Source organism: Chanos chanos, chromosome 5 (assembly GCF_902362185.1).
Source record: "Chanos chanos chromosome 5, fChaCha1.1, whole genome shotgun sequence".
In the NCBI taxonomy this organism is placed as follows: domain Eukaryota; kingdom Metazoa; phylum Chordata; class Actinopteri; order Gonorynchiformes; family Chanidae; genus Chanos; species Chanos chanos.
This window is the reverse complement of record NC_044499.1, coordinates 24,941,264-24,954,569: the sequence shown is the minus strand read 5'-3', so window position 1 is coordinate 24,954,569 and position 13,306 is coordinate 24,941,264. Positions and strand designations below refer to the sequence as shown.

General features: G+C 46.5%; 1 protein-coding gene and 2 non-coding genes across 3 annotated transcripts in view; all 3 read right to left on the bottom strand.

Moving 5' to 3' along the window:
• Positions 1-1,180: 1,180 nt before the first annotated feature.
• Positions 1,181-1,253, bottom strand: trnar-acg (transfer RNA arginine (anticodon ACG)). Its single transcript has one exon. It is a non-coding gene; the product is annotated as a tRNA-Arg (tRNA).
• A 111-nt stretch (positions 1,254-1,364) lies between these two features.
• On the bottom strand, positions 1,365-1,436 carry trnah-gug (transfer RNA histidin (anticodon GUG)). Its single transcript has one exon. It is a non-coding gene; the product is annotated as a tRNA-His (tRNA).
• Positions 1,437-7,612: 6,176 nt separating this feature from the next.
• Positions 7,613-13,306, bottom strand: part of phlpp1 (PH domain and leucine rich repeat protein phosphatase 1) — a 48,565-nt gene continuing 42,871 nt past the window's right edge. The window contains exons 13-17 of the mRNA XM_030773469.1: positions 12,074-12,204; positions 11,723-11,839; positions 11,337-11,531; positions 10,736-10,964; positions 7,613-10,112 (exon numbers count right to left, since the gene is read on the bottom strand). Of these exons, the coding sequence (XP_030629329.1) occupies positions 9,000-10,112; positions 10,736-10,964; positions 11,337-11,531; positions 11,723-11,839; positions 12,074-12,204 (1,785 nt within the window). The 3' untranslated portion in view covers positions 7,613-8,999. The remainder of the gene's footprint in view (positions 10,113-10,735; positions 10,965-11,336; positions 11,532-11,722; positions 11,840-12,073; positions 12,205-13,306) is intronic.

Here is a 13,306-nt window from a genome sequence, read left to right as displayed (position 1 = left end):
ATGCGGGCTGCTACCGGAAGCCAGTGGAGTGCAGTAAGCAGTGGAGTGACATGAGAGTGTTTAGGGAGGTTGAATACCAGGCGTGCAGCGGCGTTCTGCACGAGCTGGAGCGGCCTGATGGCGCAGGCTGGCAAGCCAGCCAGTAGCACGTTGCAGTAGTCAGGTTGCAGGCATGTATCCAAGAGGGACCGTCTCAGCTGAAGGGTGACTTGTCATGCTTGGCCAGTAGCTGAGAGGAACGCTTGAGAAAGTGGCAGGCTTTTTGCCGATTATGAGCCGTAGGACTGAGTCCCTCACACTCTCCCCTCGTCCATGAAATGGCACATTGGTGCGGTGGAGATTGTACTGGAACTGTTATTATTTCTTGGCTTATTTACATTCTAGCAGTACGACTACCAGCACGAATAACAGATGAGCGTTGGAGTGAGAGGTTTGTACATTAGACAGAATATGTTTGGTATACCTTTCATGTTCAGAAACTGCAGTTATTTCCTTTCACCTCGAGAAGGGGCTCTAAAATTCTGTGCTGCTTGTTTCAGCCGTAACCATTGTTTATTGCTGTGGAAGAGGCTAGCAGGAAGTGTGCTCTTTTCCATCAGGAAAATGATGGGCTGAGGATGTTTTAGGCAGAGAACTCCATCTAATGCCATCCTTTGTCGTGAGGCCCTTCACTGGCAATATGTTTTCCCCACATTTGTATGCTAAAACCTGCTGTTCACAACAAAGCTGCCTGTTCCTTGAGGGTTCGAGAGTGGAGGAGTTGAAGTGACTGCCTAAGCTCAGTACAGCTCAGTAGAAGCATGCTGAGCGGTGGCACAGGCATTGAATTATAACCACCTGGGAAACAGGATGGACAGTGAATTCCAGCTGCGGGAAGTTGACTTGAGTTCCATGAGATTCCATGGACACACACTCATAGACACCGAAAAGGTTTGTGGTGAAGCTGGTCAGGCTCGGCGCGCTGCTCAGGTTCTAGCGGCTAGGAGTCGTTCCGAAAATTTGGGGCGTGTCTGAAGCGGCATGCTTTGGGACCATATGGGAAGGCTGATGAGGTGGGTCAGGCAATTCCCCGAGGTCTGCAGTCCAAGTCAGCCTGCATGCCGAGCCGAGGAGCGGAGGTGTTTTTTGTCGTGACAGAGGACACCGGGTAATGGAAACCTTTGGAAAAGAGGACGGTCTGCGAGCCAGCCAGGAGTCGAACCTGGAATCTCCTGATCCGTAGTCAGACACGTTATCCATTGCGCCACTGGCCCTCGGCAGCCAATCTGCATTCTCCATCCCACGACCCTCCTGTGTGCTAATGCCGGGGAAAACAAGAGCAGAACTAGCCTGACCCTGAGAGGCAAAAAGGAAGGCGAGCGAGGTGCCGTGACCCGGATTCGAACCGGGGTTGCTGCGGCCACAACGCAGAGTACTAACCTCTATACGATCACGGCCCTGCTGGAGGTTGCCATGCGCCATTATTTGAAGCATGCGCTCATCAGGTAGGGTCTTCTCAGCGCTACGTAATGGCAGGTTGCAGGCATGTATCCAAGAGGGACCGTCTCAGCTGAAGGGTGACTTGTCCCCATCTATTGTGAAGGAGGAAGTTTTCAGTCATGTTTGGCCACTATCTGAGAGAAACACTTGAGGACGTGGCAGGCTTTTTGCTGAGGATGAGCATTTGAACTGAGCCTGGAACCATGCAACTGCCCCAAATTCCTCAGAGCCTACTTCCATTGCCTGAGACCCCACCACATGGAAACCCCATGGATATCCCCAGTCTAGCACATTCCATTTAAGGTCTGAACAGTGGATTACCCCAGAGGTTCAGTTTATCATTGTTGAGCATGTCGTCAAAATTCAGACCTACAATTGGTAAAGTAAATTGTTGAAAGCTTATTGCCCCCAGCTGCTAATGTTGTCAAGCCCTTAAGCCCCAGTGCCCCTTTAAGAGCCTATCAAGACCTTCATGATGTGGCATATGGCGCTGTAGTACATGGGGATGAGCTTTTTGCCGAATTCCTTAATACTCACCAGGATACAGGTGAAAAGGGCTCTAGATACTTGCAGTGGATACAAACAGCTTTGAATATTGTTGTGAGGAGAGATAGCATTTCCTCCAAAGATACAGACTAGACAGTTATTGAAGCAGTTCTGTTCTGGAGAATCACACTGGTTACAGCCGTGCAGTTAGGGCAAAAGAAACATGCTCCTTCTTCCCTCTCAAAGCTGTTGCTTTTTTATGTACTGAAGAAGATAGCCCAGGCCTTTGTATTGTTTTACATGTGGAGAAGATGGACATATTGCTAGTTCTTGTACCAGTGCCCCAATTTCCACACTGTTGAATGAGAAAAAGAGAGTTGAGGGAAAAAAACAAAAGCTTGTGAAAGAAAATATGGTTCTTTCACCACACCACTCCTTTAAATGACTAGGTGCTCCTGTTGAGGGACAAACTGGAGCAGGGAGTCATGAGTTACATCCCACCCCATCTGCCAGAGCCAAAGTATTTATGAAAACTCACAGTTGTTGTTCAGCAAAGTCACAGGTTGCCCAGACACTCCGTTGGGGCCAAATGTACAGCTGTAGTCAGTGTGTTTGAAACTGACTGTGATGGCTTAATTGACACAGGCTCCAAGGCTACTACTGTATCCTCTTCTTTTTACAACAGTCATCTTTGAACCCTTCTTATCAACCCCATCAGTCAAATCCTGCAAGAGGAGGGAGCTAATGGTAAACCTGTCACTTATCCAGGGTATGTAGAGATTTCCATTAAGTTTCCAGAAGAGTTCATTCAGGCCAAACATGAAATCTCCAGTCTTGATTTGGTTGTACGTGTTCTGATGGTAATGTACCCATATTGATTGGGGCCAGTACTCTCGATGCTCTTTTTGATGAGCAGTGCAGTGATGAAATTACAAGACACCCACCAGCTCTGCATGGTCACTGCAATGTGCTTAAACTTCTAGAGTTGAGGAAAACACAGAGGTTGAGTGGGCAGTTAGGTTTGGAGAAGCTTCGTGGCCACACCCCAGCAGTACTTTTCCAGCAGATAATGTAAGACAGATTTTTTTTAGGCAGAGAACTGTTAGTTAGATAGTTAACTCAGAGAGAGCGGTAAACCTCCTAATAGAAGAGCCCTATGGCTTTGATTTGCTAGGAGAATGAAGCCATAGGGCTCTTCTATTAGGAGGGTGCTACTTTCTCTGAGTTAACTAACTCTGAGTTTTCACTAAACCCACTTTCTGAAATGTCCCCTTGGTGACACGTGCAAGATGACCAAGAGCACAGGGTAACGCAAACAGTTTTCAAACAGGACACCCTGCAAGCCAGCCAGGAGTTGAACCTGAAATCATCTGAGCTGTAGTCAGACACATTATCCATTGCACCACAGTCTATGACCTGCACTGTTCATCACGTGACTCTTCTCTATGTCAGGGAAAACAAGAGGGACATTGGCTTGACCCAGAGAGGCAAAGAAGGTGAGCAAGGTGTCCTGACTCAGACTCAAACTCTGGTTGCTGCAGCCACAAAGCTGAGTAGCTGCAGTGGCTGCAGAGTGAATATGAAGCATGCGCTGATCAGGCAGTGTCTTCTTATCTTTGCTGTTGACCTGTGAAAGAGGAGAAAGATTTATGTAGGGGTGGGGGATATGACAATACTATATTGTTCCCGGTTAAGATGTGGTCCCACTTAAAACAGTTGAATACCAAGGCTTCAGAAGACTTTGTTCTGAATTTATTCTTCATTATGACATACACATCTGCAAATATTTTTCGAACACCACCATCCTGCCTCTGTATGCTGAATTCAGAGAAAAGATTGCAGGTAAAATTCTAAATAATTGCCTTTTTTTTATCGTCAAGCAATACAACAGATCTTTATTGGAGTCTCACCATCCATCTAATTTACGCCTTGAAGCTTTAGTGTGTCACTCTGCAAAGTAATTAATTCCCTTTAGACCATACTGGTGCTCGAATCTAAGGGTCAACAAGAGAAAAATATGACCTGTATGACCACAGACAAAAGTGCAAACATGGTGAGGGCCTTGGTCTTCTTTTAAGAGATGCACACTTTGAAATAGATAATCCTTTGGAAGCTGTGTGGTTTGCCTTTTATTTATAATTTTGTATTATTGTTTGTTGTGAACTCCAACTGTTTGTACACATTTACAGGCTGCTAATGACTTATTCGCTGAATGTTAATAATAAAATTGCAACTTCGGTATTCGTCAGCCTTTTAAAACTAGTTTGGTGTTCATTAAAATACATATGATAAAGTATCTTTGCTTGTCTTAATGGTTTTCCAGTTATTCTTTTATTTGTATTTTAAAGACTTTAGCAGTGTTTTCTGATAGGGATAGATTATCTTAAATGGGTGGAAATGGAATAGTGCATGATTTCCTGTTTGTCTAGACTGTACAGGAAAATAGACAGATAGATAGATAGATAGATAGATAGATAGATAGATAGATAGATAGATAGATAGATAGATAGATAGATAGATAGAAATATTGTGATATAACACCTTGGCTATATTGCCCACTCCTAGATCGAAGTTTAAAGGTAAAAGGTTACCTTTGGTTTCTTCTTCAGATTTGAAATAACGTCCAAGGCCCTTATACAGATAATCCCTCCAGCAAGCATCCATGTTTCATGCTAGAGGCTTTTCAAAAAGAATGTATGGTGTACAGTGTAGTGTGTATCATATTTTGTCCTGCTGCAAAGAATGAACCAACTGACTGCAACTGACAGCAGTTTACAGTGTCAGTTTGCAGTGACAATATATAAACCACTTAGACAATAGATAGGGATGGGCAAAGTCTCCACTTAGGAAATCAGCATTTTCCTTACTTTAAAATGTTGGAAAACCTGTAATGCTATAGAACAATTTCCTTCAAAGATTTTAAATTTTGGTTCTTCTTTTGACTGCTTAAATTGGTGTTGGCCATGCCAAAGCATGTTTTTCAAAAAAATGTATTGTATGTAGACCACCTTGCCACTTGAGTGTGGAGTTGTTTAGGTCTTTTTGATTTTGTAACAGTGAAGGTATATGTGCGCTCAGAGAGGCCAAGCTCATCTTCACCTGCTCTGGAACAGGTTAGATGTGAAACAGTGCCATAGCGATAGACCCAGTTGAAAAGGAAGTCAGCATTGGATCAGAAGGTGAACTGGCTAAACTCAGAATTTTTTTTGTCACAGTTTTCTAGTCCAGCCTTCTGAAGAGGGGAACAAACATACAAAAATAAATCTTTTGAGAGAACAGCTCCAAAGATTATTTCTCTAGAAGCGGAAGGGTTGCTCTTTCCATTTTAATTACTTTGAATTAACACAGAATTTTGCACATATTTGCTGAGGCATCGTCATCACGTTCACACAAACACAATTGTTTCTCAGCTCAGTCCTCATGTACTCTTGCCCTCTTCCTGCAATTTTGAGACAGCTCTGCCCAAACACACCTGATTAAACTCATCAAACCGCTCTGCCCAAACACACCTGATTAAACCCGTCAAACCGCTCTGTCCAAACACACCTGATTAAACCCGTCAAACCGCTCTGCCCAAACACACCTGATTAAACCCGTCAAACCGCTCTGCCCAAACACACCTGATTAAACCCATCAAACTGCTCTGCCCAAACACACCTGATTAAACCCATCAAACCGCTCTGCCAAAACGCACCTGATTAAACCCGTCAAACCGCTCTGCCAAAACACACCTGATTAAACCCATCAAACCACTCTGCCCAAACACACCTGATTAAACCCATCAAACCGCTCTGCCAAAACGCACCTGATTAAACCCATCAAACCGCTCTGCCCAAACACACCTGATTAAACCCGTCAAACCGCTCTGCCCGAACACACCTGATTAAACCCATCAAACCGCTCTGCCCAAACACACCTGATTAAACCCATCAAACCGCTCTGCCCAAACACACCTGATTAAACCCGTCAAACCGCTCTGTCCAAACACACCTGATTAAACCCGTCAAACCGCTCTGCCCAAACACACCTGATTAAACCCGTCAAACTGCTCTGCCCAAACACACCTGATTAAACCCATCAAACCGCTCTGCCAAAACGCACCTGATTAAACCCGTCAAACCGCTCTGCCAAAACACACCTGATTAAACCCATCAAACCACTCTGCCCAAACACACCTGATTAAACCCATCAAACCGCTCTGCCAAAACGCACCTGATTAAACCCATCAAACCGCTCTGCCCAAACACACCTGATTAAACCCGTCAAACCGCTCTGCCCAAACACACCTGATTAAACCCATCAAACCGCTCTGCCCAAACACACCTGATTAAACCCATCAAACCGCTCTGCCCAAACACACCTGATTAAACCCATCAAACCGCTCTGCCAAAACGCACCTGATTAAACCCGTCAAACCGCTCTGCCAAATCGCACCTGATTAAACCAATCAAACGGCCAATAGTCCAACAGCAGCTCACTGGGATCAGACAGCTAATGTAGGGCAATATTTGACCAGCGGGCCGAGGGACACTAATGTGTAGCAGACTATTATGCCAAGATTTACATGCTTCAGTTGAACTGGGGATGCAGCAGTTAATTTATGTGAACCAATACATAAACATACTTTGACTGGTGAGTAGGATGAGATAGTTATGTTACACACAGAAAATGTTCCAAAACCAGTTTGTTGAATTGACATAAAGCATTTGTTGTCTTTTAAAGAATATCAGACTGAACTGACAGAACATTTGCTTGTAATGTCACAAGGAATTAAAATAAAAGTGTTCTGTCAGTAATGTAGCTGTGAGACTTTTTAAAGTGTGGAAAATTTGTCTCAAACAGCAGTGTTATTCAAAAGAAATGCCCGCAGCCTGACGGTAAACTTTACGAAAATGACAAATGATCTAGTATGGTATGCAACACTGTGCTTATATGTCTAAGTTTTGGTTCAACTACAGCTTCTGAGAAATATCATACAACACCACAGTCAGCGACAGACACATTTTTGCTGTGTCTGTCACTGACTGAACTTGATTAGTTTAAAAGAAACCTTGTATGAACGCACTGGATGTGGAGGGAATAGTTATTTAAGCAATGTACTGTCTGACCCTGAAAACATGCAGAACGCCCAGTGCACAGGCCTATACATGTTTATGCTGGAAAATGTTGAATGTCAAACTGAAAGGGAGAGTTGGCACAGAACTCTGAGCCAGCACATGAATGTTGTTAAACTTACTGTATCATCACTTCCCAAATGTTACAGCTGAGGATTTGCAGTGGAGACAGAAATTCGCTCTGAACACACGGCACCTCTCTGAATGTTTAACACTACAGAACAGCCGTTTGGACCCTGGGCACAGAGTCCGGTACAGTACGTCTGACTGACACTAAAACAACACAACCATGTCTGTGTGATCATCTATAAGTGTACAACTTTTTACAAAAAAACCCCAAAACAAAACAAAAAAACCCTCTCAGGAGAAGAAAAGACAGAGAAAGAGGAAGCTGATAAAATCAAAACTCATAAAAACAAATTGATGCTCAGGCTTCTCTGGGCCTTGACCTTGACCAGTGTAATCCTCTGCTTTAAGACAGTAAGGATCTTCTCAATTTCATCTGATAAAAATAAACACAGCCCACACAAAAATTCATTATCGTCATATATTTACGATTTATTATAACAAAAACAGGGACTTTTCCTCTGTGGTTTTGCTTGAGCACAGTTCCATACAGATTAATGTTGTCTGCATTACTGAACTTGACAGTCATGCTGGTGACAGGAGAGGGAAAATGAGGTGTGTGTTTGTGCGCTTGTGTGTGTGTGTGTGTGCGCGTGTGTATCTGTGTGCAGTTATAAGCCAGGACAGTGATGACAAGACTGAGCATGACGTTTTTATACATCCTGTGTGTGTGTGTGTGTGCGCGTGTGTGAGGGAGGTGTGGTTTGTCATGACACACAGAGTTCCTTTAAAAAGCATCAGTATACAATATCTGTCTTATGTACAATCATTGGAAAAAAAAAATCACCATTTCTCGCAGAGAAGATTAGTAAAAGGTGACTAAGTCACCATAAAAGAGTAAGCAACTCCTAGGAGTTAGTCTGTCCAATTTCTACTAAAATTTCTAGGTCTTTTTACAAGCCTGAAGCCTTGATTTTACTTTTAGAAATACAGTATTATATCAGTGACCTATCTAGAACAGTTAAGCGTGGCATTACTGGTGTGTACCATACAACACAGTTTATTAATCAGAAAAAGAATCTGCAGGTTGCAATTTTTTTTTGAAAAGTCTGTTGCAGTAATTTTTCTGCATGTTAAAAGATATGGTAAGTTAAAAAATAAACAAACAAACAAACAAACAAAGAAACAAAAAAAATCCAAAACAAAAAACGGAATCATAAGATTGGTAGTTTTTGTGTGTGTGTGTGGTGATGCATTAATGCTGGGAGGATAGTGTTGAACTCTACATTGCTGTAAAAGAGGGCGCGACAGTCAGTTATCAGTTCAGAACTCTAGGCTTGTAAAGGGGGGAGGCACAGTAGTGTGCAGGTCTGTCTAAGGGCTCAGAGTGGTTTAAAGGGATTAGTCACTTTAGGATCCCACAGGCCTTCCGTACAGGTTCAGGATTCATGCGTGGACTTGCTCACTGCTGCACGCCACTGATTTCACACAGGTCGGTGTAACTGACTGGAGACAGCTCTAGATGCTGTGTGAGCATATCTCTGGAAGTGTGTGAGACTGTGTATGTGTTTGTGTGTGTGCGCGTGCATGTTTGTGTGCATTTCCTGGTAGTCTGCAGGCTACTGTCCGGTGTATTTGCTTCTCAGGTTTGTGTACATAACTGTCTAGATTGATAAAATGACTGATGGACTTCTATGCTGACTGAATCTATTCTGAGAATGTGAGAGCTGTCTAACATATGTCACAGTCTGTGATAAATTCTGTGACACGTGGAGTGTTGTCATGGCCTGCAGGCAGCCTGTGTCTGTGTTGTGTGTATGTGTGTGTGTGTCTGTGCTGTGTGTATGTGTGAGTTCAGAGTGGAGTGTCGTAGTAGTCTATAGGCTGCTGTTCAGTGTTGGCTGGCCGTTGGTTCTCCTGCTGCTGCTGCTTCATGATCTCTCTCACCTCGTCCTCCAGTTCAGGCGGGATGATGAACTGGTCTTCTGGGTCGGGCTGAGTCGGAGCGGCAAAGTACCCGCCCGGTTTCTTGGATGGAGCCTCGGTTGCCACCTCGATCAGGTTGTGGCTTTGCTCCTGAGGGGCGACGGAGCCGTTCCCTCGCCTCTTCCCCAGAGTTTTCATCCACCCATCTGCTCCAACCAAACCTGCCTTCTCGCCAACCCGGGATGTCCCTTCCTTTTCCCCTGGTGCCAGAGCGTCCACCTCCTCATCGGGGACCTCTGGAGTGGAGGGGGGTGGAGGAGGAGGCGGAGACAGCAGGTGGAGGCAGTGCACGTCAGCTTCCACCTCCACCCGACTCCCGTTAGAAAACACGCCAGCGATGGGCTCCTCGTCTTCACTGTCCAGGCCGTTGTCGGAGAGCGCGCTGGAGAAGGTGGCGCTGGAGAGCTGGCGAATGAAGGCTCCGGTTGGGTGGAGCGCACAGCAGGGGGTGCGTGTGGGCAGGAGTGTAGCCGGGGGGTGCAGGTGGACCTCTGGCGGGAGCAGCGGCGGTTCGTCTGAGGAGGCGGTGGAACCCACCTCTGAGCTCATCTCCGAGGCACTGACTTCCGAACTGATCTCACTGCAGGAGGAGGGTGGAGGGTACAGAGAAGGGCCGGAGGAGGTGGGGCCAGGGCTGGGGGGCGGAGGCAAGGCAGGGCCTGTCTGACAGCAGCAGCAGCAGCAGTCCTCCGTCACATTGAGCTGCACCACCACGGCGCTCAGGCTGTCTGTGCAGCCGTACGCCTGAGCCAAAGTGCACAGCTTTTTAGCAGCAGCCAGGGCGTCTGGAACCTTCCGCACTGCTTCCACAGCCTCAGCAGGGTCCATGACATCAAACAGACCACGACTACCAAGGATGAAAAACTCGTCGCGGGGCGTGAGAGTAAGTGTGTGGACATGGGGGCGTGGTAGCACAGCCGGGTATAGGAAGGAATAGCCCATAATTCGGGTCGAATCAGTCACACCGTTCACCTTATTGTCCTAAGAAGACAGTGGGAGAGAGAGAGAGTGAGAGAGAGGCATTAGGACTGATAATGAGTGAACTGATTCAACAGTATAATGATGGGGTGTGTCTGTGTGTGTGTGCGTGTGAGTCTGACTGAGTGAGTGTGTGTGTGTGTGTGTGTGTGTGTGTATGTGTTGCATACCTCAGTGATAATGGTTTTGTGCTTTTGAATATGTGTGAATCTGACTATCTGTGTATGTGAGTGTCTGACCGAGTGTGTGTACATGTGTGAGCCTCACTGAGTGCGTGTGTGTGCGCGTGCGTGTGCCATCTTGAGTCTGACAATGTGTGTGTGTGCGTGTGAATCTGACTGAGTGTGTGTGTGTGTGTGTGTGCACGCGTGTGTGCACTCTTGAGTCTGACAATGTGTGTGTGTGCGTGTGAATCTGACTGAGTGTGTGTGTGCACGCGTGTGTGCGCTCTTGAGTCTTGACACTGTGTGTGTGTGTGTGTGTGTGTGTGTGCGTGCGTGTGAATCTGACTGAGTGTGTGTGTGTGTGTGCACGCGTGTGTGCGCTCTTGAGTCTGACACTGTGTATGTGGGTGTGTATGTATGCGTGCGAGTCGAACTTAGTATGTGCGCGCGCGTGTCTCATACCTCAGTGACAATTGCTTTGTGCTGTCTGACACGCCTGTATTCCTCCTCCACGCTGATGTTGTGGAGAACAGAGAGGGGCACTGCTTTGCCATCGCGGCACAGGACAGCCTGGCATTTGCCCACATTGGCGGCTGTGAGTGTGAAACAACCTCCTGGGTCTGTGGGGTCATGTCTGATGTGACACAAAACGGCTGAACCACCCAACTTCTGTCCTGCTGTGCCCAGCTTCCTGTTTGACACAACAAAATAAAGAGATTTCTATCTTTTAAACTCTATTTAAATTCTCCCAGTCATTTTAAACATATGCAACAGAACATTCTTAAAAATTTAACTAAAATATTTAATGCAATTCACATGAAATTTGACCTAATTAGACTGTTTGATGGGGAACACTGGACTGCCCTCTAGTGGTTGCATCAGTATGTACAACACCCACATGTCCACTTCTGCATGACTTTTACAGTCCTGCCTAATCAGGCAAGTGTACCTATATGTGTGTGTGTAAGCACTCCTGCACGAAGAGGAAAAGGTGTGTGTGTGTGTGTGTGTGTGTGTGTGTGTATGAGTGCATGCGCGTGTGTGCGCACGTGTGTTTATGTACCTCTGCATGACGAGGAAGGTGTTGGTCATGTAGTCTTCCTCACTCTTGGTCTTGTGCAGCTCCTCAGCCAGAATGTCATTCATGGTGCACTGTAATAAGTAAGGAACCTCCACGTTCCTGTCTCCATCAAACACCCCGTACAGCGCCTCCCGACTGCCACCAAAACTACTCACTGACAACGCAGCCACACATAGCCTGCAACATACACACACACACACATTCACGGAGACATGGTGAAACATTCCAGATGCTTCCACAGATTCTCATATTTATCTCATTCGACCTTGAAATGAAATGGCTTTGAAAACAGGTCAGGAGTATCTGTATGCTACACATACTGTTCACTGGTGCACGCGCGTGTGTGTGTGTATTTTGATGTCACTCACTTGTTCCTGAAACTCGAGGCTTCTGTATAACCATGACTCCAGACTGCTGGCCCCCCTGAAGCCTCACTGGTGGGAAAAGATGTTGGGGCCGTGTCGATCCGGAAACATCGAATGTTACTGGAAAAGACAAGAGACCACATCAGATATACTTAAACCTGAAGGTCAACTTCACATCCCGTGCAAAATAAATTCATATTTTATTCTTACAAATCAGAGGGTGAACAAGCTGTTTCACACACCCACCCACACACACTTTTACACGCACCCACACACACACTCTCTCTCACACACACACACGAACACATACACACACACACAATAACACACACACACACATTCTCTCTCTCTTACTTGAGCTGTTCAAGGGTCTTGTGGTCCAGGGCGAGGCGTGGGTTGCCTGTGAGGTCTAACTCTTGTAGCTTTGGCGGCAGATTCTCAGGAAGCGTGATCTCCCTGAGTTCATTACAGCTCAGATCAACACACTGAGAGAGAGAGGGAGAGAGAGAAAGAGAGAAAGAGAGGGAGTGAGCGTTAAAAAAGTGAGTAAGGATGAGTGTGACCACTGATTGCATGTATTCCTGTGAAGTGTTGTCTGATCCACAGGGCTACAGAGCCTCTGAATGGAGTCTCCTCAGAGAGCACAGTCAGGAGCCAACACAGAGACCACAGTCAGGACCCAACACAGAGAGCATGGTCAGGACCCAACACAGAGAGCATGGTCAGGACCCAACACAGAGACCATGGTCAGGAGCCAACACAGAGACCACAGTCAGGACCCAACACAGAGAGCATGGTCAGGACCCAACACAGAGAGCATGGTCAGGATCCAACACAGAGACCATGGTCAGGAGCCAACACAGAGACCACAGTCAGGACCCAACACAGAGAGCATGGTCAGGACCCAACACAGAGAGCATGGTCAGGATCCAACACAGAGAGCACAGTCAGGATCCAACACAGAGAGCACAGTCAGGATCCAACACAGAGACCATGGTCAGGATCCAACACAGAGACCATGGTCAGGAGCCAACACAGAGACCACGGTCAGGAGCCAACACAGAGACCACGGTCAGGAGCCAACACAGAGAGAACAGTCAGGACCAAACACAGAGACCACGGTCAGGACCCAACACAGAGACCACGGTCAGGATCCAACACAGAGAGCACAGTCAGGATCCAACACAGAGAGCACAGTCAGGATCCAACACAGACACCACGGTCAGGATCCAACACAGAGAGCACAGTCAGGACCAAACACAGAGACCACGGTCAGGACCTAACACAGAGACCACGGTCAGGACCTAACACAGAGACCACGGTCAGGACCCAACACAGAGACCACGGTCAGGACCCAACACAGAGACCACGGTCAGGATCAAACACAGAGAGCACAGTCAGGATCAAACACAGACACCACGGTCAGGACCTAACACAGAGAGCACAGTCAGGATCCAACACAGAGAGCACAGTCAGGATCAAACACAGAGACCACGGTCAGGACCTAACACAGAGACCACGGTCAGGACCCAACACAGAGAGCACAGTCAGGATCAAACACAGAGACCACGGTCAGGACCTAACACA